Genomic DNA, 22,065 nt, shown 5'->3' on the forward strand with positions numbered 1-22,065 from the left:
GTTTTCTGTAAGTCTTCACAAGGTTGGTGCAGGTCTACAATTTTGTTTCTGGTGTCCTTTGACAGCTCTTTGGTCTTGGCCATAGTGGAGTTTGGAGTGTGACTGTTTGAGGTTGTGGACAGGTGTCTTTTATACTGATAACAAGTTCAAACAGGTGCCATTAATACAGGTAACGAGTGGAGGACAGGGGTACCTCTTAAAGAAGAAGTTACAGGTCTGTGAGAGCCAGAAATCTTGCTTGTTTGTAGGTGACCAAATACTTACTTTCCACCATAATTTGCAAATCAATTCATTAAAAATCCTACAATGTGATTTTCTGGAATTTTTTTCTCAATTTGTCTGTCATAGTTGACGTGTACCTATGATGAAAATTACAGGCCTCTCTCATCTTTTTAAGTAGGAGAACTTGCACAATTGGTGGCTGACTAAATACTTTTTCCCCCCACTGTATGTGGAAGAAGGTGCCATTTGAGACGCAGCTTTAGTCTTTCTGGTTGAGACGCAGCTTAAGTCTTTCTGGTTGAGATGCAGCTTAAGTCTTTCTGGTTGAGACGCAGCTTAAGTCTTTCTGGTTGAGATGCAGCTTAAGTCTTTCTGGTTGAGATGCAGCTTAAGGCTTTCTGGTTGAGATGCAGCCTTAGGCTTTCTGGTTGAGATGCAGCTTAAGTCTTTCTGGTTGAGACGCAGCTTTAGTCTTTCTGGTTGAGACACAGCTTTAGTCTTTCTGGTTGAGACACAGCTTTAGTCTTTCTGGTTGAGACACAGCCTTAGTCTTTCTGGTTGAGACACAGCTTAAGTCTTTATGGTTGAGACACAGCTTTAGTCTTTCTGGTTGAGACACAGCCTTAGTCTTTCTGGTTGAGACGCTGCCAGCCTTTCTGGTTGAGACTCAGTCTTTCTGGTTGAGACACAGCCTTTCTGGTTGAGACACAGCCTTTCTGGTTGAGACACAGCCTTTCTGGTTGAGACACAGCCTTTCTGGTTGAGACACAGCCTTTCTGGTTGAGACTCAGTCTTTCTGGTTGAGACTCAGTCTTTCTGGTTGAGACACAGCCCTGCTGGTTCTGTAGTATCTCCCTCTCTAAGCTCAGCAAGTCATAATGTTACTGTCAATGGAGAAGGAGGAAGTGGATTGACAGAAATGACCCCCATATATAAAGTGGTTGTAGTGAGCTGTTGCCACAGTACTTTCCTATGAGAACTAGTCCCTCTCCTAGCCTCATCACGCCCACTGTTAAACAAACATCTCACTTCCTGTTCCTGCTCCTCTCACTTTCTCTCTCTGTCAGCATCTGGGATACCCACTGCACTTCAGCTACATAATATAGTCCAATAGGAATTCACAGCTTGCTATCTGCATTCTACGCTATTTTGGGTTTGTTTGTAAATTCACTCTGGAGGGCCAGTGTGCTCAGAGTGCGTTCTGGGCATTCGTAAATTCAGAGCGTAGTCAGATTTAAATTTGTAGATTCAGTATGTTTCGCTCTTGGAGTGTTCAGAGCGCACACTGGACGCTCTGGCGGAGGTGTTGATCAGTTATTCTGTGCTCTGGCATACTCAGACAAGAGTGCTCTGAAATCAGAGTAGATATGTTTTAATGGCCGTCACAGTCACACTGTGCTAACAGTTCCATCTGAGAATCATCTCTTGTATTTATCTCAACTCTCACATTATTTCCCCTGGCTTCCAGTCTAGCGATTCGTTTGGTACAGCGGGAGTCAATTTAAGCCTCGCTGTCTGCCTGTCCTGCCTTAGAAACTACTAGAGAGATCTCCCTTGTAGTCTACCTTACTAGAGAGATCTCCCCTATAGTCTACCATACTAGAGAGATCTCCCTTGTAGTCTACCATACTAGAGAGATCTCCCTTGTAGTCTACCATACTAGAGAGATCTCACACGTAGTCTACCATACTAGAGATATCTCCCTTGTAGTCTACTGTATTAGAGAGATCTCCCCTGTAGTCTACTGTATTAGAGATATCTCCCTTGTAGTCTACCATACTAGAGAGATCTCCCTTGTAGTCTACTGTATTAGAGAGATCTCCCTTGTAGTCTACTGTATTAGAGAGATCTCCCTTGTAGTCTACTGTATTAGAGAGATCTCCGTTGTAGTCTACTGTATTAGAGAGATCTCCCTTGTAGTCTACTGTATTAGAGAGATCTCCCCTTGTAGTCTACCGTACTAGAGAGATCTCCCTTGTAGTCTACCATACTAGAGAGATCTCCCTTGTAGTCTACTGTATTAGAGAGCAAACGGTGTCAAGATGAGACTCAACTTTTTCTGAGCCAGGTGATCACTCATCATCTTCATTATCATGGATATATCCAATAGAAAAACGGCTCAATCAAACCGAAATGCAGCTAGTGAACTGTCATTCCAGGTTCAATGTTTGACGTGACTGAGTTAGTTAGCTGATGTTGGCTAGCTAGCTAGAAAGTGACAAGAACTTTAGTCAGCCTGCATAGCAACCATTTTGTTTAGAACTGACCATCCTTTTGCATAGCAACCATGCAGAAACAATTAAAGACTGGGTCACGTCTGTAGCAAAATAACTAACAACCAGACAATATATTTTTATTTGATTTATTTCACCTTTATTTTATCAGGGAATCATACTGAGACCAAGGTCTCTTTTTACAGATGAGCCCTGAATTACATAAATTCAAGACAATACACACATCAAAATATAAATACAAAATGCAAGCAGAAAGAAAGACACGGTCATAAAAAACAAACACATTCATCAGTAATAAGGTACTCAATCAGCCTTCTGAATTGGCCTCGAAGCACCAAACATCACATTTCAGAACATTTTGAAGATTGTTCCAACAAATAAGGTGCAAGAAAACTAAAAGCTGATTTACCTAACCTAATAGAGACCAAAGGAATTTCCAGAGTTAGCCATCCCTGAGACCGAGTGTGGTAACTCATATGTCTAAAGTTTAGTAATGGTGTTAGGTACAGTGGGACTTTTATAAATGAAAACACAGCAATGTATCAACCTACGTGACATCAAAGATGGCCAACCGACTTCCTGGCAGAGAATGCGGTGATGAGCTCTAAAACGATAAACTGCATCTAACAGCTTTAAATCATCAGAGTTCTTTTTATGCGCTCTAGAGAACAACATTTCACCTGCATTCAATACTATTTTCAGGTCATTAAAGTGTTTCTGTAATACAATGAATGCAGACTGTAGTTCAGATAGCGCCTGGTCAACCATGGGGGCAATAGCATACACAATAGTATCATCCGCATATAAGTGCAGGTTACAGTTTCTTACAGACAAGTCAATAATGTAAAACAGTAATAGGTACAGGACCTAGAATCATCCCCTGTGGGACACCTGATTTAACACCGTCAGTAGATACACATTGAGTTCTATCTGTCAATAAAAGTTTTAACCAGTTACATGCAGCCTGGTCTAGGCCAATTGAGCCAAGCCTCTGAATCAGCAGTGAGTGATCAACAGTATCGAAAGCCTTTGACAGGTCGATGAAGAGGGCAGCACAATGTTGCCTTTTATCCATACAGTTAACCACATCATTTATAGCTAGGGATGCAGCAGAGATAGTGATATGACCTGGTCTAAAACCAGACTGATGTACATTTAAAATACATTTCAAAGATAAGAAAGAACTTAGCTGAGAATTAATCAAGGATTCTAATATTTTAACTAGTCAAGAAAGTTTAGCATCACTTATCCCATTCTTCTCAGTTATGATGCTAGAGTCAGACAGAACTTGCTTAGGCAGGGAAGAAGAGGGATTTGTACGCTTCAGTGCATTTACTGTTTTCCAACATTTAGAAGGATCACCAGCAGAGTCAGAGCTCAAAAGTAGCTTGATTTAGCTTTCTTAATCGAGATAGTACATATGTTTCTCAATTGTCTGAAAAATTTACAGTCCACTACAGAATCAGTTTTCTTTGCTTTGGCCCAGGCCTGACTTCTTATCTGAATGAGCTCAGATGGTTCAGAAGAAAACCAAGGGTTAGATCTATCTTTCACGCTGAATTGTTTAAAATAAATAAATATGGAGGAGAAATGTTCTAAAGCCAACTCAGGGTCAGGAATACAGGAGGCCGTGGCTAAATCAGAAGAACATGTCATGTAAAAACCCTTGAGGGGAATAAAACAAAAAATGTATCTTCTTAATTAAACGAAGATTAGTAATTTGCTGTTTGGTATCTCTAATACATACTATGGACAATGATCACTGAGATCATATGCAAATATTCCACTAGACAAATATTTATGGAGGTTATTAGTAAGAATTAAATCAATCAATGAGGAATTAACGTTTTTTTTTTTTTTACATTTAGCCGTGTGGGTTTTGAGATCAATTGAGTCAGATAAAAATCAATGCATATACTCTCAAATTGAACTGAGGCCGAGGATAGCCAATCCAGATTCAAATCGCCTAAAATGACCAGCTCCGAGGACAGAACATTTGTTCAACACTCAGATATAGCACTAATAGCATCACCATGCCAGCAGGGGGGCGATAAATCCCAGAAACAAATAAATGTGTATTCTGGTTTATGGACACATCTACAACCAGGAGCTCAAATTTATTGGGAACAGAAATATTTAAAGATTGAGATGCCATGAAATTAGTTTTTACATATATGGCCACTCCCCCTTTTCTGTCATCTGTCACATCTAAATACATTAGAATAATTTACTTCAATGTCTTTATCAGAGACAGAATAATTTAACCATGTTTCAGAGAGAACTAGAATGTCAGAACATGATTCCCAAATGTCAATTGTATCCAATCTTCTGGTGGAAGAATTACATTGTATGAATTGACTTAACAAAATAACCTTTAAATTAAAATATGTAATTTCTTGTTATTTTAATATTACTGTCTGACCAACCAAGACAATAACATTACTACCTGACCAACCAGGACCAACCAGGACAATAACATTACTACCTGACCAACCAGGACCAACCAGGACAATAACATTACTACCTGACCAACCAGGACCAACCAGGACAATAACATTACTACCTGACCAACCAGGACCAACCAGGACATTAACATTACTACCTGACCAACCAGGACCAACCAGGACATTAACATTACTACCTGACCAACCAGGACCAACCAGGACAATAACATTACTACCTGACCAACCAGGACCAACCAGGACAATAACATTACTACCTGACCAACCAGGACCAACCAGAACAATAACATTACTACCTGACCAACCAGGACCAACCAGGACAATAACATTACTACCTGACCAACCAGGACCAACCAGGACAATAACATTACTACCTGACCAACCAGGACCAACCAGGACAATAACATTACTACCTGACCAACCAGGACCAACCAGGACAATAACATTACTGTCTGACCAACCAGGACAATAACATTACTACCTGACCAACCAGGACCAACCAGGACAATAACATTACTACCTGACCAACCAGGACCAACCAGGACAATAACATTACTGTCTGACCAACCAGGACCAACCAGGACAATAACATTACTGTCTGTTTCTTTCTCACTATTTCATCCATGTCCTCATTCATTTTACATTTACATTTTAGTCATTTAGCAGACGCTCTTATCCAGAGCGACTTACAGTTAGTGAGTGCATACATTATATTTTTCATACTGGCCCCCCGTGGGAGCCATGTACTCATTTCTTACTGTATTGTCCTGTATTGTCCTGTATTGTCCTGTATTGTCCTGTATTGTACTGTATTGTCCTGTATTGTCCTGTATTGTCCTGTATTGTCCTGTATTGTCCTGTATTGTCCTGTATTGTACTGTATTGTCCTGTATTGTCCTGTATTGTACTGTATTGTACTGTATTGTCCTGTATTGTCCTGTATTGTACTGTATTGTCTTCTGAGTGTTTACTGTTAATATTTATTGTTTATTTCACTTTTGTTTACTATCTACTTCACTTGCTTTGGCAATGTTAACACACGTTTCCCATGCCAATAAAGCCCTTAAATTGAATTGAAATTGAATTGAGAGAGAGAGAGACAGAGAGAGAGAGAGACAGAGACAGAGACAGAGACAGAGACAGAGACAGAGACAGAGAGAGAGAGAGAGAGAGAGAGAGAGAGAGAGAGAGAGAGAGAGAGAGAGAGAGAGAGAGAGAGAGAGAGAGAGAGAGAGAGAGAGAGAGTGAGAGAGTTAGTTTCCTCTCCAGAGAACTGACTTCTCTTTGTGTAAAACTCTCTCTTTCTGTTTACTCTGTCTCGCCCACGGAGCTGATGTTGTCTATATAATAGTCCATCGAGTCAGGGATTTATCACACTGACTACATCTCTGAGAGGGTATATAGTAAGTGCCACTTCCTCAACAGCTAACGAATATTTACTCTGGAGAACAGAGGGAACAAAGACTCATTCTAAACTCTCTTCAGGCACGGCCACATTTTTTGTTTGTGAGAGGTAATTGGCATTAAATGTTGGGCACTTTAACAACAGGGTAATTTACCCTCTCCGCACAGCAACCACCCGCTGGGCATCTGATAACGCAGGTTGAGTCCAAAATGGCACACTATTCCTTATATAGTGCACTACTATTGACCAGGACCCATTGGGCAAAAGTAGTCAAATCAAATCAAATGAAGCTTTATTTATAAAGCACATTTGAGACATGGAATGCAACACAATGTGCTTTACAGGAACAAAAACGAATAAAACAATGAAAATAAAAGCTGAAAGTATTTACTAGACAACAAACATAAGAGGAGAAAAAACTAAAGAATAACAATAAAAACTGAAGGACTAAAAAGCCTCCCGAGGAAAAGCAAAGCTTTTCAATGGTTCAGTCGCTCTTTAAGTAAGTAGTAGGTAAGACAGCTGTCTGTCTGTCTGCCTGTCTGTCTGCCTGTCTGTCTTATCTTATTGTCTCTCTGTCTCTCTGTCGCCAGTCTAAAGCCATGAGAGAACGCTGGCTCCTACAAGGCACGCCCCCTGGAACTAACGACGAAGACGATGGTCGAAGAAGACAGCTGGAGAAGGACGAAGAGCAGGGGAAGAGACTGGAGGACACTATTCACAGGTACACACACAGGGCAGGAAGTGACTGGAGGACACTATTCACAGGTACACACAATAGGAAGAGACTGGAGGACACTGTTAACAGGTACGCACAATAGGAAGAGACTGGGGCACACTATTAACAGGTACACACATACATATCAATTGGATTAGCTCACCTTCTGCGTCCTCTCTCCTCCGTCCTCTCTCACCTTCTTTTGAAAAAGGTCAAAGGTAATCGAGGAGAGGCGGCTTGTATGAAATGAGACTCTCGTTCTCCAATCGAAGCGTCATCAGGCAAATGGCGTTTACAGGGTGGAATCCCAAAATAAATGAATAAAGTGCTAAAAAACAAATGTAGCTAGTTGTGCAAGACATTATAGATAAAAGGATTAAGTAGCAGGTCGTTTTTAAATGTTTGCATGCCTTTCTCCTTCCAGAAAGCTGTTGTTTTGTCGGAGGAGAAAAGCCTGCTCACATTTTGCACAACTAGCTACATTTGTTTGATCACTTTACACATTTATTTTGGGATCCACCCATGTAATTGTGATTTGCCTGATGACTCACAAGTGGAGAACGACTCTCCTCGATTACCTTTGACCTTTTTCAAAAGCAGCCGAAAGAGGACAGAGGAGGGAGGAGTTAGCAAAACCAATTGAGAAAAGGCCACTAAACTGGGGGACACTATTTACAGGTACAAACATAGGAGAGGAAGAGACTGGGGGACACTATTTACGGTTGCACACATATGCAGTTAGTGATGGGAAACAGAGGCTTTCTGAAGCATTTTGGGCTTTCACCAAATTGTGCCAAAAACGGTTCATTACTCTGAACACAATGCACATTAGTGACATCTGCTGGTCAGCAATAAAAAGCAGCGTTTGATGCTCATATCGAAGTTCTTTCCACAATATTCATCAGGTCTCCGCGGCGCAGCGGTTAGTCGTGGGTCTTAAGTAGCCTACAATCAGTTACCATTACAGGTTGGCACCTTCCATCATGCTTCCCCTTTTTGCTGTGAATCCCTTGTTTTTGCTGTAAAAATCTTTGAATCTGTGGCATTATTTAGGATGCTTAAGACAGAAGCTTCTACTATATTAAATAAAACACATTGTTTGAACAACAACGTACAGAACGTGGATTCCCATAAAATATGTCAGTGTTCTGGTCCCTGACTCTACTTACCGAGCTACCAGTCAGGTGACACTACATTAAAACATCCTGACTACATTGTAGGCCGACCGACGGTGTCCAGCAGAGGTCGGTGTTTTGAATGCAACTTGGAACCGAGGAAAGCACCAGAACCACGGTGAAATCAGTGGGATCTCACATGTAATCAAACAAAGCTTCAGATGTCATTGATCACGTGGTAATGTCACTTTGAAACGAGCATCGGTAGGTACAGTGGGGAAAAAAAGTATTTAGTCAGCCACCAATTGTGCAAGTTCTCCCACTTAAAAAGATGAGAGAGGCCTGTAATTTTCATCATAGGTACACGTCACCCATGACAGACAAAATGAGAAAGAAAATCCAGAAAATCACATTGTAGGATTTTTTATGAATTTATTTGCAAATTATGGTGGAAAATAAGTATTTGGTCAATAACAAAAGTTTCTCAATACTTTGTTATATACCCTTTGTTGGCAATGACACAGGTCAAATGTTTTCTGTAAGTCTTCACAAGGTTTTCACACACTGTTGCTGGTATTTTGGCCCATTCCTCCATGCAGATCTCCTCTAGAGCAGTGATGTTTTGGGGCTGTCGCTGGGCAACACAGACTTTCAACTCCCTCCAAATATTTTCTATGGGGTTGAGATCTGGAGACTGGCTAGGCCACTCCAGGACCTTGAAATGCTTCTTACGAAGCCACTCCTTCGTTGCCGGGCGGTGTGTTTGGGATCATTGTCATGCTGAAAGATCCAGCCACGTTTCAACTTCAATGCCCTTGCTGATGGAAGGAGGTTTTCACTCAAAATCTCACGATACATGGCCCCATTCATTCTTTCCTTTACACGGATCAGTCGTCCTGGTCCCTTTGCAGAAAAACAGCCCCAAACCATGATGTTTCCACCCCTATGATTCACAGTAGGTATGGTGTTCGTTGGATGCAACTCAGCATTCTTTGTCCTCCAAACACGACGAGTTGAGTTTTTACCAAAAAGTTCTATTTTGGTTTCATCTGACCATATGACATTCTCCCAATCCTCTTCTGGATCATCCAAATGCACTCTAGCAAACTTCAGACGGGCCTGGACATGTACTGGCTTAAGCAGGGGGACACGTCTGGCACTGCAGGATTTGAGTCCCTGGCAGCGTAGTGTGTTACTGATGGTAGGCTTTGTTACTTTGGTCCCAGCTCTTTGCAGGTCATTCACTAGGTCCCCCCGTGTGGTGCTGGGATTTTTGCTCACCGTTCTTGTGATCATTTTGACCCCACGGGGTGAGATCTTGCGTGGAGCCCCAGATCGAGGGAGATTATCAGTGGTCTTGTATGTCTTCCATTTCCTAATAATTGCTCCCACAGTTGATTTCTTCAAACCAAGCTGCTTACCTATTGTAGATTCAGTCTTCCCAGCCTGGTGCAGGTCTACAATTTTGTTTCTGGTGTCCTTTGACAGCTCTTTGGTCTTGGCCATAGTGGAGTTTGGAGTGTGACTGTTTGAGGTTGTGGACAGGTGTCTTTTATACTGATAACAAGTTCAAACAGGTGCCATTAATACAGGTAACGAGTGGAGGACAGAGGAGCCTCTTAAAGAATACGTTACAGGTCTGTGAGAGCCAGAAATCTTGCTTGTTTGTAGGTGACCAAATACTTATTTTCCACCATAATTTGCAAATAAATTCATTAAAAATCCTACAATGTGATTTTCTGGATTTATTGTTCTCAATTTGTCTGTCATAGTTGACGTGTGCCTATGATGAAAATTACAGGCCTCTCTAATCTTTTTAAGTGGGAGAATTTGCACAATTGGTGGCTGACTAAATACTTTTTTTCCCCACTGTACATTGTGTCGGATCAGTAGTGTTTGAAAATTGCATCAGAGCATCGGAGCTCCGGTATCAATCGTCCCATCACTACATGCAGTGTTGATTCTGTTCTGTTTTTGTAGAAGCATAGGTAGTATTTAATGTCTTGTGCTGACATGTATCTGAACACATAACCATCAGTTCTATCCTGAGAGCTCACCTGGGTTTCTTGCTTAGTTTAGCTTTTAATTAGTCCTCTCCTCTCTCTTCTAATTACCACATCTTCAAAGTCCTCTCGCTCTCTCTTCTAATTACCACATCGTCAAAGTCCTCTCGCTCTCTCTTCTAATTACCACATCGTCAAAGTCCTCTCCCTCTCTCTTCTAATTACCACATCTTCAAAGTCCTCTCACTCTCTCTTCTAATTACCACATCATCAAAGTCCTCTCCCTCTCTCTTCTAATTACCACATCTTCAAAGTCCTCTCCCTCTCTCTTCTAATTACCACATCTTCAAAGTCCTCTCAATCTCTCTTCTAATTACCACATCATCAAAGTCCTCTCCCTCTCTCTTCTAATTACCACATCTTCAAAGTCCTCTCCCTCTCTCTTCTAATTACCACATCTTCAAAGTCCTCTCACTCTCTCTTCTAATTACCACATCATCAAAGTCCTCTTCCTCTCTCTTCTAATGATCACATCGTCAAAGTCCTCTCCCTCTCTCTTCTAATTACCACATCTTCAAAGTCCTCTCCCTCTCTCTTCTAATTACCACATCTTCAAAGTCCTCTCCCTCTCTCTTCTAATTACCACATCTTCAAAGTCCTCTTCTCTCTCTTCTAATTACCACATCTTCAGTCCTCTCCTCTCTCTTCTAATTACCACATCTTCAAAGTCCTCTCCCTCTCTCTGGTGTCGGTATGTTTAGCTCATCACAGTCCTTTCTCCAGCTGTTGAATGCTGGGATTGTGATAACTTCAAACCAGATGAATGTTTTTTCTAACCACCGATCAGAGCCGTTTCACATGTAGGCCATCACCAGGGTAGTATTGATTAACAACCAAACTGAAGACAACAGGCCTAAATAGAACAATAAGGAGTGCTTATTATCCATGTGAAGGGCAGCAACAACAATAGTCTGCTCCTTATCAGAGGCTGTGATATGAACCAGCAGGTCTGAAATAGTGTTGGCACAGACCACTACAAGGCTAGGTTATACACACACACACACACACACACACACACACACACACACACACACACACACACACACACACACACACACACACACACACACACACACACACACACACACACACACACACACACACACACACACACACACAGCACACACACACACACACACACACAGAGAGAGACACACACACACACACAGACAGACACAGACACAGGATAGGCTGCATAGTAAGTAGAATGCATGATGACCAAGGAAGCAGCGTGTGGAAGGGAGAGATGTGTGGAAGGGAGAGCTGTGGGGAAGGGAGAGCTGTGGGGAAGGGAGAGCTGTGGGGAAGGGAGAGCTGTGGGGAAGGGAGAGCTGTGGGGAAGGGAGAGCTGTGTGGAAGGGAGAGCTGTGGGGAAGGGAGAGATGTGTGGAAGGGAGAGCTGTGGGGAAGGGAGAGCTGTGTGGAAGGGAGAGCTGTGGGGAAGGGAGAGATGTGGGGAAGGGGGAGCTGTGGGGAAGGGAGAGCTGTGTGGAAGGGAGAGCTGTGGGGAAGGGGGAGATTTGTGGAAGGGAGAGCTGTGGGGAAGGGAGAGCTGTGGGGAAGGGGGAGCTGTGGGGAAGGGAGAGCTGTGGGGAAGGGAGAGCTGTGGGGAAGGGAGAGATGTGTGGAAGGGGGAGCTGTGGGGAAGGGAGAGCTGTGTGGAAGGGAGAGATGTGGGGAAGGGGGAGCTGTGGGGAAGGGGGAGCTGTGTGGAAGGGAGAGATGTGTGGAAGGGGGAGCTGTGGGGAAGGGAGAGCTGTGTGGAAGGGAGAGCTGTGGGGAAGGGAGAGCTGTGGGGAAGGGAGAGCTGTGGGGAAGGGAGAGCTGTGGGGAAGGGAGAGCTGTGGGGAAGGGAGAGCTGTGGGGAAGGGAGAGCTGTGTGGAAGGGAGAGATGTGGGGAAGGGGGAGCTGTGGGGAAGGGGGAGCTGTGTGGAAGGGAGAGATGTGTGGAAGGGGGAGCTGTGTGGAAGGGAGAGCTGTGGGGAAGGGAGAGCTGTGGGGAAGGGAGAGCTGTGGGGAAGGGAGAGCTGTGGGGAAGGGAGAGCTGTGGGGAAGGGAGAGCTGTGGGGAAGGGAGAGCTGTGGGGAAGGGAGAGCTGTGGGGAAGGGAGAGCTGTGGGGAAGGGAGAGCTGTGTGGAGCACAACGTGCCTGATAGATATAGAACAGGAGGAATGAGAGACCAACAGTTTAACGTCCTCTCCTTTCCTCCCTCCCTCCTCCCCCTCCTCTCCCTTCCTCCCTCCCTCCTTCCCCTCCTCTCCCTTCCTCCCTCCCTCCTTCCCCTCCTCCCTCCTCCTTCCCCTCCTCCCTCCTCCTCCCCCTCCTTCCCCTCCTCCCTCCTCCCCCTCCTCTCCCTTTCTCCCTCCCTCCTTCCCCTCCTCCCTCCTCCTACACTGGTAAACAAAGCGGCAGAGTCGAGGGAACTTACTGTTGGAAACATTTAACAAACAGACACTTTCATCAGTGAAGTCCTGGGATGTGCTAAGTTGGGGTAATTGAACCTCATTATATTACTATAGGCTACGCTGGGGTAATTGAACCTCATTATACAGTATTCTCATGTGTTTCTGTTTACTGGTCTTTGTCTGAACTGCCTGTCTTCCTGCTTGAGGCTCCAGGTGTTTTACACACGATATAACGCAGTGTTGTGGGGGCCAATTTAACTAAACCCTGTGTTTATTATTATTATCATTATTATTTAGGGGCCAACCAAACCCAAACCCAGGGTGAGAAAAATGTTGATAGCTTAATTACTTTGCTATTACTGTAGAAGTTCTCAGCAGACTGTAATATAAATCAGGCCATGCTCATAAAAAACAAACAAAAAAATCCTCCCTCATCTTAAACGGCACCAACCGCCACTGATATACATATTGTCACGCCCTGGCTCTGGGGACTCTAATGTTGAGCCAGGGTGTGTAGGTTTCGTTGTTTAGTTTTCTATGTTTGTGTTCTAGATCATGTATTTCTATGTTGGCCAGGGTGGTTCCCAATCAGAGACAGCTGTTGCTCGTTGTCTCTGATTGGGAACCATACTTAGGCAGCCTGTTTTCACTAGTCATTGTGGGATCTTGTTCCGTATGGTTTGTTTTGGTGTTAACCTAGGACTTCACGTATCGTTTGGTTTGTTGTTTTGTTCGTGTGTGTTTAGCACGTTAATTAATAAAGATGTACGCTTACCACGCTGCGTCTTGGTCCACTTCCTCCTTGAACGATCGTGACACATATAAAGTGTGTATTGACATTATGCACAGTATATGAATTGAAAGGTGTGTACAGCAGTAGTTATATAGGATGAACCATGACTAGAATACAGTATATACTGTACATATGAAGTGGGTAAAACAGTGTGTAAACATTATTCAAGTGACCAGTGTTCAATGACAGCAGTCTCTAAGATGCAAGGTTGAGTACCAGGTGGTAGCTGGCTAGTAACAGTGACTAAATTCAGGACAGGGTACTGAGCGGAGGCCCGCTGGTGGTGACTATTTAACAGTTTGATGGCCTTGCGATAGAAGCTGTTTTTCAGTCTCTCGGTCCCAGCTTTGTTGCACCTGTACTGACCTCGCCTTCTGGATGATAGCGGGGTGAACAGGCCGTGGCTCGGGTGGTTGATGTCCTTGATGATCTTTTTGTCCTTCCTGTGACATCGAGTGCTGTAGGTGTCCTGGAGGGAGGGCAGTGTGCCCCCGGCAGACCACACCACCCTCTGGAGAGCCCTGCGGTTGCGGGCGGTGCAGTTGCCGTACCAGGCGGTGATACAGCCCGACAGGATGCTCTCAATGGTGCATCTGTAAACGTTTGTGAGGGTCTTAGGGGCCAAGCCGAATTTCTTCATTCTCCTGAGGTTGAAGAGGCGCTGTTGCTCCTTCTTCACCACACGGTCTGTGTGGGTGGACCATTTCAGATTGTCAGTGATGTGTACGCCGAGGAACATGAAGCTTTTGACCCTCTTCAGTGCGACCCCGTCGATGTGGATGGGGGCGTGCTTCCTCTGCTGTCTCCTGAACTCCACGATCAGCTCCTTCATTTTGTTGACGTTGAGTGAGAGGTTATTTTCCTGGCACCACTCCGCCAGGGCCCTCACCTCCTCCCTGTAGGCTGTCTCGTCATTGTTGGTAATCAGGCCTACTACTGTTGTGTCGTCTGCAAATTTGATGATTGAGTTAAAGACGTCCGTGGCCACGCAGTCATGGGTGAACAGGGAGTACAGGAGGGGGCTGAGCACCGGGGGCCCCCGTGTTGAGGATCAGCGTGGCGGAGGTGTTGTTTCCTACCTTCACCTCCTGGGGGCGGCCCGTCAGGAAGTCCAGGACCCAGTTGCACTGGGAGGGGTTCAGACCCAGGGCCCCGAGCTTAATGATGAGCTTGGAGGGTGCTATGGTTACCTCAATTACCTCGACTAACCGGTGCCCCCGCACATTGACTTGGTACCGGTACCCCCTGTATATAGCCTCGCTATTGTTATTTTTACTGCTGCTCTTTAATTATTTGTTACTTTTATTTCTTATTATTTTATAATGTATTTTCTTGTGATCTTTTTTGGTATTCTTTCTTAAAACTGCATTGTTGGTTAAGGGCTTGTAAGTAAGCATTTCACTGTAAGGCCTACACCTGTTGTATTCGGCACATGTGACAAATACAATTTGATTTGATTTGATTTGGTGTTGAAGGCTGAGCTGTGGCCAATGAACAGCATTCTGTCGTAGGTATTCCTCTTGTCCAGATGGGATAGGGCAGTGTGCAGTGCCATGGCGATTGCATCGTCCGTGCATCTGTTGGGGCGGTATGCTAATTGAAGTGGGTCTAGGGTGTCAGGTAAGGTAGAGGTGATATGATCCTTAACTAGCCTCTCAAAGCACTTCATGATGACAGAAGTGAGTGCAACGGGGCGATAGTCATTTAGTTCAGTTACCTTTCCAGGATAGGAGGCCTGCCTACTGGTTACAGTGAGACAGTGTTGAGGCTGTGGGGGAACTCCACATCTTATGAATGAATGGGCGTAAATGTCATTCATAAAGTTTCATTAATGTATGTTATGGCAGGTAATAATAATATTAATGTATGGTTTCTGTCTTTCCAACAGCAGTATGTAGCTGAAGCTGAATGAAAGTCAAAGCGTTGATATCCTGCTCATTATGTAACACAGTCACTCCAACACTGAGTCATTCACATGTTCTATATAGCGTGAAAGAAGCATTCTTCACGACTTTCCCATAACATTTCAACTGTTTGAAAAGACCCCACTATATGAAGGGGTTGCAGATAGTAACTTTGTTATAATCATTCTTAACAGGCCTAACTAACCAACTAATTCATAGGCCGTAAGGTTGTGTTATACTATAATATGCCATTTAGCAGACGCTTTTATCCAAAAGCGACTTACAGTCATGCGTGCATAAAACATTTTTTTTTGTGTATGGGTGGTCCCGGGGATCGAACCCACTACCTTGGCGTTACAAGCGCCGTGCTCTACCAGCTGAGCTACAGAGGACCACTGTTGTGCACTAGATATTCTGATGAAGCAGTTTAAACCTTTTTTCCGTATATAGCCGTAGAGCATGTCATTAGTGTTGCTTTCAACATGTTCTTTGCAACAACACTTCAGGCCATTAGACTGTTTAGTTAGACAGTAGCTAACAACCATTCATGTGTTGGCTAGAGACATGTCCAGAAACTAGAGAAGCCCATGGACTATTCAGAGGGAGACTCAGTGAGCCTCTACTGACTGTGCTCTCTCGTTCTCTGTTGTATGCTGAGTGGGTGGCTGAGGGCGTGGCAGGTAGGAAAACAGGCCGCAGCTCTATATTTGCCCCCTGTGGAACAGAACAGTGCCCCAAAAATAAACGATGACAACCAGACACTTTCCACTGTAGAGAGAGACAGACATTTCAGTCATTTAGCTTTACGTTCTATTCCAGAGCGACTTACAGGAGCAATTAGGTTTCAGTGCATTGCTCACGTTCACACCGACAGATGTATTTGTTTTTCACCTAGTCAGCTCAGGGATTCGAACCAGCGACCTTTCGGTAACTGGCCCAACACTCTTAAACACTAGGCTACAGAGACAGCTAGCTAGCTAACTAGCCGTGCTATACGCTATACTCATAGAATAGACACTGGACAACAACATTCAACACCACGGTGCCCTCAAAGCTCATCACTAAGCTAAGGACCCTGGGACTAAACACCTCCCTCTGCAACTGGATCCTGGACTTCCTGACTGGCCGCCCCCAGGTGGTAAGGGTAGGTAACAACACATCTGCCACGCTGATCCTCAACACGGGGGCCCCTAAGGGGTGCGTGCTCAGTCCCCTCCTGTACTCCCTGTTCACCCATGACTGCATGGCCAGGCACGACGCCAACACTATCATTAAGTTTGCTGACGACACAACATTGGTAGGCCTGATCACCGAAAACGATGAGACAGCCTATAGGGAGGAGGTCAGAGACCTGGCCGTGTGGTGCCAGGATAACAACCTCTCCCTCAACGTGATCAAGACAAAGGAGATGATTGTGGACTACAGGAAAAAAAAAAGAGGACTGAGCACGCCCCCATTCTCATCGACCGGGCTGTAGTGGAGCAGGTTGAGAGCTTCAAGTTCCTTGGTGTCCACATCACCAACAAACTGTCATGGTACAAACACACCAAGACAGTCGTGAAGAGGGCACGACAAAGCCTATTCCCCCTCAGGAGACTGAAAAGATTTGGCATGGTTCCTCAGACTGAAAAGATTTGGCATGGGTCCTAACTCAAAGAGTTATAAAGCTGCACCATCGAGAGCATCCTGACTGGTTGCATCACCGCCTGGTATGGCAACTGCTTGGCCTCCGACCGCAAGGCACTACAGAGGGTAGTGCGTACGGCCCAGTACATCACTGGGGCCAAGCTTCCTGCCATCCAGGACCTCTATACCAGGCGGTGTCAAAGGAAGGCCCTAAAAATTGTCAAAGACTCCTGCCACCCTAGTCATACTGTTCTCTCTGCTACCGCACGGCAAGCGGTACCGGAGCTCCAAGTCTAGGTCCAAAAAGGCTTCTTAACAGCTTCTACCCCCAAGCCATAATGAAATGGCTACCTGGACTATTTGCATTGTCCATTATTGATCATAGTCTGTTGCTGGAAGAACGTATGTGTTATGGCTTTACACCCCCTGCTATATTGTGGATAAAGAGTTACCTGTCTAACAGAACACAGAGGGTGTTCTTTAATGGAAGCCTCTCCAACAAAATCCAGGTAGAATAAGAAATTCCCCAGGGCAGCTGTCTAGGCCCCTTACTTTTTGAAATATTTACTAACAACATGCCATTGGCTTTGAGTAAAGCCAGTGTGTCTACGTATGTGGATGACTCAACACTATACATGTCAGCTATCACAGCGACCGAAATGACTGCAACACTTAACAAAGAGCTGCAGTTAGTTTCAGAATGGGTGGCAAGGAATAAGTTGGTCCTAAATATTTCAAAAACGTAAAGCATTGTATTTGGGACAAATCATTCACTGAACCCTAAACCTCAACTAAATCTTGTAATGAATCATGTGGAAATTGAGCAAGTTGAGGAGACTAAATTGCTTGGAGTAACCCTGGATTGTAAACTGTCATGGTCAAAACATATTGATACAACAGTAGCTAAGTTGGGGATAAGTCTGTCCATAATAAAGCGCTGCTCTACCTTCTTAACAGCACTATCAACAAGGCATGTCCTACAGGCCCTCGTTTTGTCGCACCTGGACTACTGTTCAGTCGTGTGGTCAGGTGCCACAAAGAGGGACTTAGGAAAATTGCAATTGGCTTAGAACAGGTCAGCACGGCTGGCCCTTGGATGTACACAGAGAGCTAACATTAATAATATGCATGTTAATCTCTCCTGGCTCAAAGTGGAGGAGATATTGACTTCATCACTACTTGTATTTGTGAGAGGTGTTGACATGTTGAATGCACCGAGCTGTCTGTTTGAACTACTGGCACACAGCTCAGACACCCATGCATACCCCACAAGACATGCCACCAGAGGTCTCTTCACAGTCCACAAATCCAGAACAGACTATGGGAGGTGCACAGTACTACATAGAGCCATGACTACATGGAACTCTATTCCACATCAGGTAACTCATGCCAGCAGTAAAATTAGATTTAAAAAACAGATGGAAAATACACCTTATGGAACAGCGGGACTGTGAGGCAACACAAACATAGACACATGCATACAAACACACAATAACATTCGCACTATACACACATGTCCACATGGATTTTGTGTTATAGATATGTGGTAGTAGAGTAGATGCCTGAGGGAACACACTTAATATGTTGTGAAATCTGTTATGAATGTATTGTAATGTTTTTAAAATCTATAACTGCCTTAATTTTGCTGGACCCCAGGAAGAGTAGCTGCTGCCTTGGCATCAGCTAATGGGGATCCATAATAAATATAAAATACAAATACAACTACTGGTTAGCGGCAGACGGGTGAGGCGGGTGAGCAATATCCACTGCCATAATAGGGGAGAGTGGGGTAAGGTGAGCCATTTTTTTCATTCAGCATCACCAGGTCAAGGAAAATATAGTATTCTGGCAACAGCTAATGGGGATCCTTAATAAATACAAAATAATAATAATAATATAATAATAATAATAATAATAATAATAATAATAATAATAATAATAAATACAAATATGGTCATTACCTACATTTACATTTTACTTTTTCGTCACTTACAAATTGGTGCATTCACCTTATGATAGCCAGTGGGACAACCACTTTACAATATATATATATATATATATATATATATATATATATATATATATATATATATATATATATATATATATATATATATATATATTTTGGGGGGTGGGGGGAGGGGAGGGTAGAAGGATTACTTTTATCCTATCCCAGGTATTCCTTAAAGAGGTGGGGTTTCAAGTGTTTCCAGAAGGTGGTGAGTGACTCCGCTGTCCTGGCGTCGTGAGGGAGCTTGTTCCACCATTGGGGTGCCAGAGCAGCGAACAGTTTTGACTGGGCTGAGCGGGGACTGTGCTTCTGCAGAGGTAGGGGGGGCCAGCAGGCCAGAGGTGGATGAACGCAATGTCCTCGTTTGTGTATAGGGACTGATCAGAGCCTGAAGGTACGGAGGTGCCGTTCCCCTCACAGCTCTGTAGGCAAGCACCATGGTCTTGTAGCAGATGCGGGCTTCAACTGGAAGCCAGTGGAGTGTGCGGAGGAGCGGGGTGACGTGAGAGAACTTGGGAAGGTTGAACACCAGACGGGTTGCAGTATTCTGGATGAGTTGTAGGGGTTTAATGGCACAGGCAGGGAGCCCAGCCAACAGCGAGTTGCAGTAATCCAGACGAGAGATGACAAGTGCCTGGATTAGGACCTGTGCCGCTTCCTGTGTAAGGTAGGGTCGTACTCTGCGAATGTTGTAGAGCATGAACCTACAGGATCGGGTCACCGCTTTGATGTTAGCGGAGAACAACAGGGTGTTGTCCAGGGTCACGCCAGGTTCTTTGCACTCTGGGAGGAGGACACAACGGAGTTTTCAACCGTGATGGCGAGATCATGGATGCGGGCAGTCCTTCCCTGGGAGGAAGAGCAGCTCCGTCTTGCCGAGGTTCAGCTTGAGGTGGTGATCCGTCATCCACACTGAAATGTCTGCCAGACATGCAGAGATGCGATTCGCCACCTGGTTATCAGAAGGGGGAAAGGAGAAGATTAATTGTGTGTCGTCTGCGTAGCAATGATAGGAGAGACCATGTGAGGATATGACAGAGCCAAGTGACTTGGTGTATAGAGAGAATAGGAGAGTGCCTAGAACTGAGCCCTGGGGGACACCAGTGGTGAGAGCACGTGGTGCGGAGACAGATTTTCGCCACGCCACCTGGTAGGCGCGACCTGTGAGGTAGGACGTAATCCAAGAGTGAGCCGCGACGGAGATGCCCAACTTGGAGAGGGTGGAGAGGAGGATCTGATGGTTCACAGTATCAAAGGCAGCAGAGATGTCTAGAAGGATGAGAGCAGAGGAGAGAGAGTTAGCTTTAGCAGTGCGGAGAGCCTCCGTGACACAGAGAAGAGCAGTCTCAGTTGAATGACCAGTCTTGAAACCTGACTGGTTTGGATCAAGAAGGTCATTCTGAGAGAGATAGCAAGAGAGTTGGCTAAAGACTGCACGCTCAATAGTTTTGGAGAGAAAAGAAAGAAGGGAAACTGGTCTGTAGTTGTTGACATCGGAGGGATCGAGTGTAGGTTTTTTGAGAAGGGGTGCAACTCTCGCTCTCTTGAAGACGGAAGGGACATAGCCAGTGGTCAAGGATGAGTTGATGAGCGAGGTGAGGTAAGGGAGAAGGTCTCCGGAAATGGTCTGGAGAAGAGAGAAGGGGATAGGGTCAAGCAGGCAGGTTGTTGGGTGGCCGGCCATCACAAGTCGCAAGATTTCATCTGGAGAGAGAAGGGAGAAAGAAGTCAAAGCATAGGGTAAGGCAGTGTGAGCAGGACCAGCGGTGTCATTTGACTTAATAAATGAGGATCGGATGTCGTCAACCTTCTTTTCAAAATGGTTGACGAAGTCATCCACAGAGAGGGAGGAGGGGGGGAGGAGGAGGAGGATTCAGCAGGGAGGAGAAGGTGGCAAAGAGCTTCCTAGGGTTAGAGGCAGAGGCTTGAAATTTAGAGTGGTAGAAAGTGGCTTTAGCAGCGGAAACAGAAGAAGAAAATGTAGAGAGGAGGGAGTGAAAAGATGACAATGGAGTCTAGTTTTCCTCCATTTCCGCTCGGCTGCCCGGAGCCCTGTTCTGTGAGCTCGCAATGAGTCATCAAGCCACGGAGCAGGAGTGGAGGACCGAGCCGGCCGGGAGGATAGGGGACATAGAGAGTCAAAAGATGCAGAAAGGGAGGAGAGGAGGGTTGAGGAGGCAGAATCAGGAGATTGGAGGGAGAAGGATTGAGCAGAGGGAAGAGATAATAGGATGGAAGAGGAGAGAGTAGCGGGAGAGAGAGAGCGAAGGTTGCGACGGCGCATTACCATCTGAGTAGTGGCAGAGTGAGTAGTGTTGGAGGAGAGCGAGAGAGAAAAGGATACAAAGTAGTGGTCGGAGACTTGGAGGGGAGTTGCAGTGAGATTAGTAGAAGAACAGCATCTAGTAAAGATGAGGTCAAGCGTATTGCCTGCCTTGTGAGTAGGGGGAGACGGTAAGAGGGTGAGGTCAAAAGAGGAGAGGAGTGGAAAGAAGGAGGCAGAGAGAAATGAGTCAAAGGTAGACGTAGGGAGGTTAAAGTCACCCAGAACTGTGAGGGGTGAGCCATCCTCAGGAAAGGAACTTATCAAGGCGTCAAGCTCATTGATGAACTCTCCAAGGGAACCTGAAGGGCGATAAATGTTAACGATGTTAAGCTTGAATGGGCTAGTGACTGTGACAGCATGGAATTCAAATGAGGAGATAGACAGATGGGTCAGGGGAGAAAGAGAGAATGTCCACTTGGGAGAGATGAGGATTCCTGTGCCACCGCCCCGCTGACCAGATGCTCTCGGGGTATGCGAGAACACATGGTCAGACGAGGAGAGAGCAGTAGGAGTAGCAGTGTTTTCTGTGGTAATCCATGTTTCCGTCAGCGCCAAGAAGTCGAGGGACTGGAGGGTAGGCTGAGATGAACTCTGCCTTGTTGGCCGCAGAACGGCAGTTCCAGAGGCTGCCGGAGACCTGGAACTCCACGTGGGTCGTGCGTGCAGGGACCACCAGGTTAGAGAGGCAGCAGCCACGCGGTGTGAGGCGTTTGTATGGCCTGTGCGGAGAGGAGAGAACAGGGATAGACAGACACATAGTTGACAGGCTACAGAAAAGG

General features: G+C 45.1%; 1 protein-coding gene across 1 annotated transcript in view; it reads left to right on the forward strand.

Moving 5' to 3' along the window:
* The window catches only part of LOC121574503, a 337,032-nt gene that overhangs the window by 95,689 nt on the left and 219,278 nt on the right, over positions 1 to 22,065 (forward strand). Inside the window, exon 4 of the mRNA XM_041887112.2 lies at positions 6,917 to 7,047. Coding sequence (XP_041743046.1) covers positions 6,917 to 7,047 — 131 coding nt within the window. The remainder of the gene's footprint in view (positions 1 to 6,916; positions 7,048 to 22,065) is intronic.

The sequence above is a fragment of the Coregonus clupeaformis genome, chromosome 9 (assembly GCF_020615455.1).
Source record: "Coregonus clupeaformis isolate EN_2021a chromosome 9, ASM2061545v1, whole genome shotgun sequence".
Classification (NCBI taxonomy): domain Eukaryota; kingdom Metazoa; phylum Chordata; class Actinopteri; order Salmoniformes; family Salmonidae; genus Coregonus; species Coregonus clupeaformis.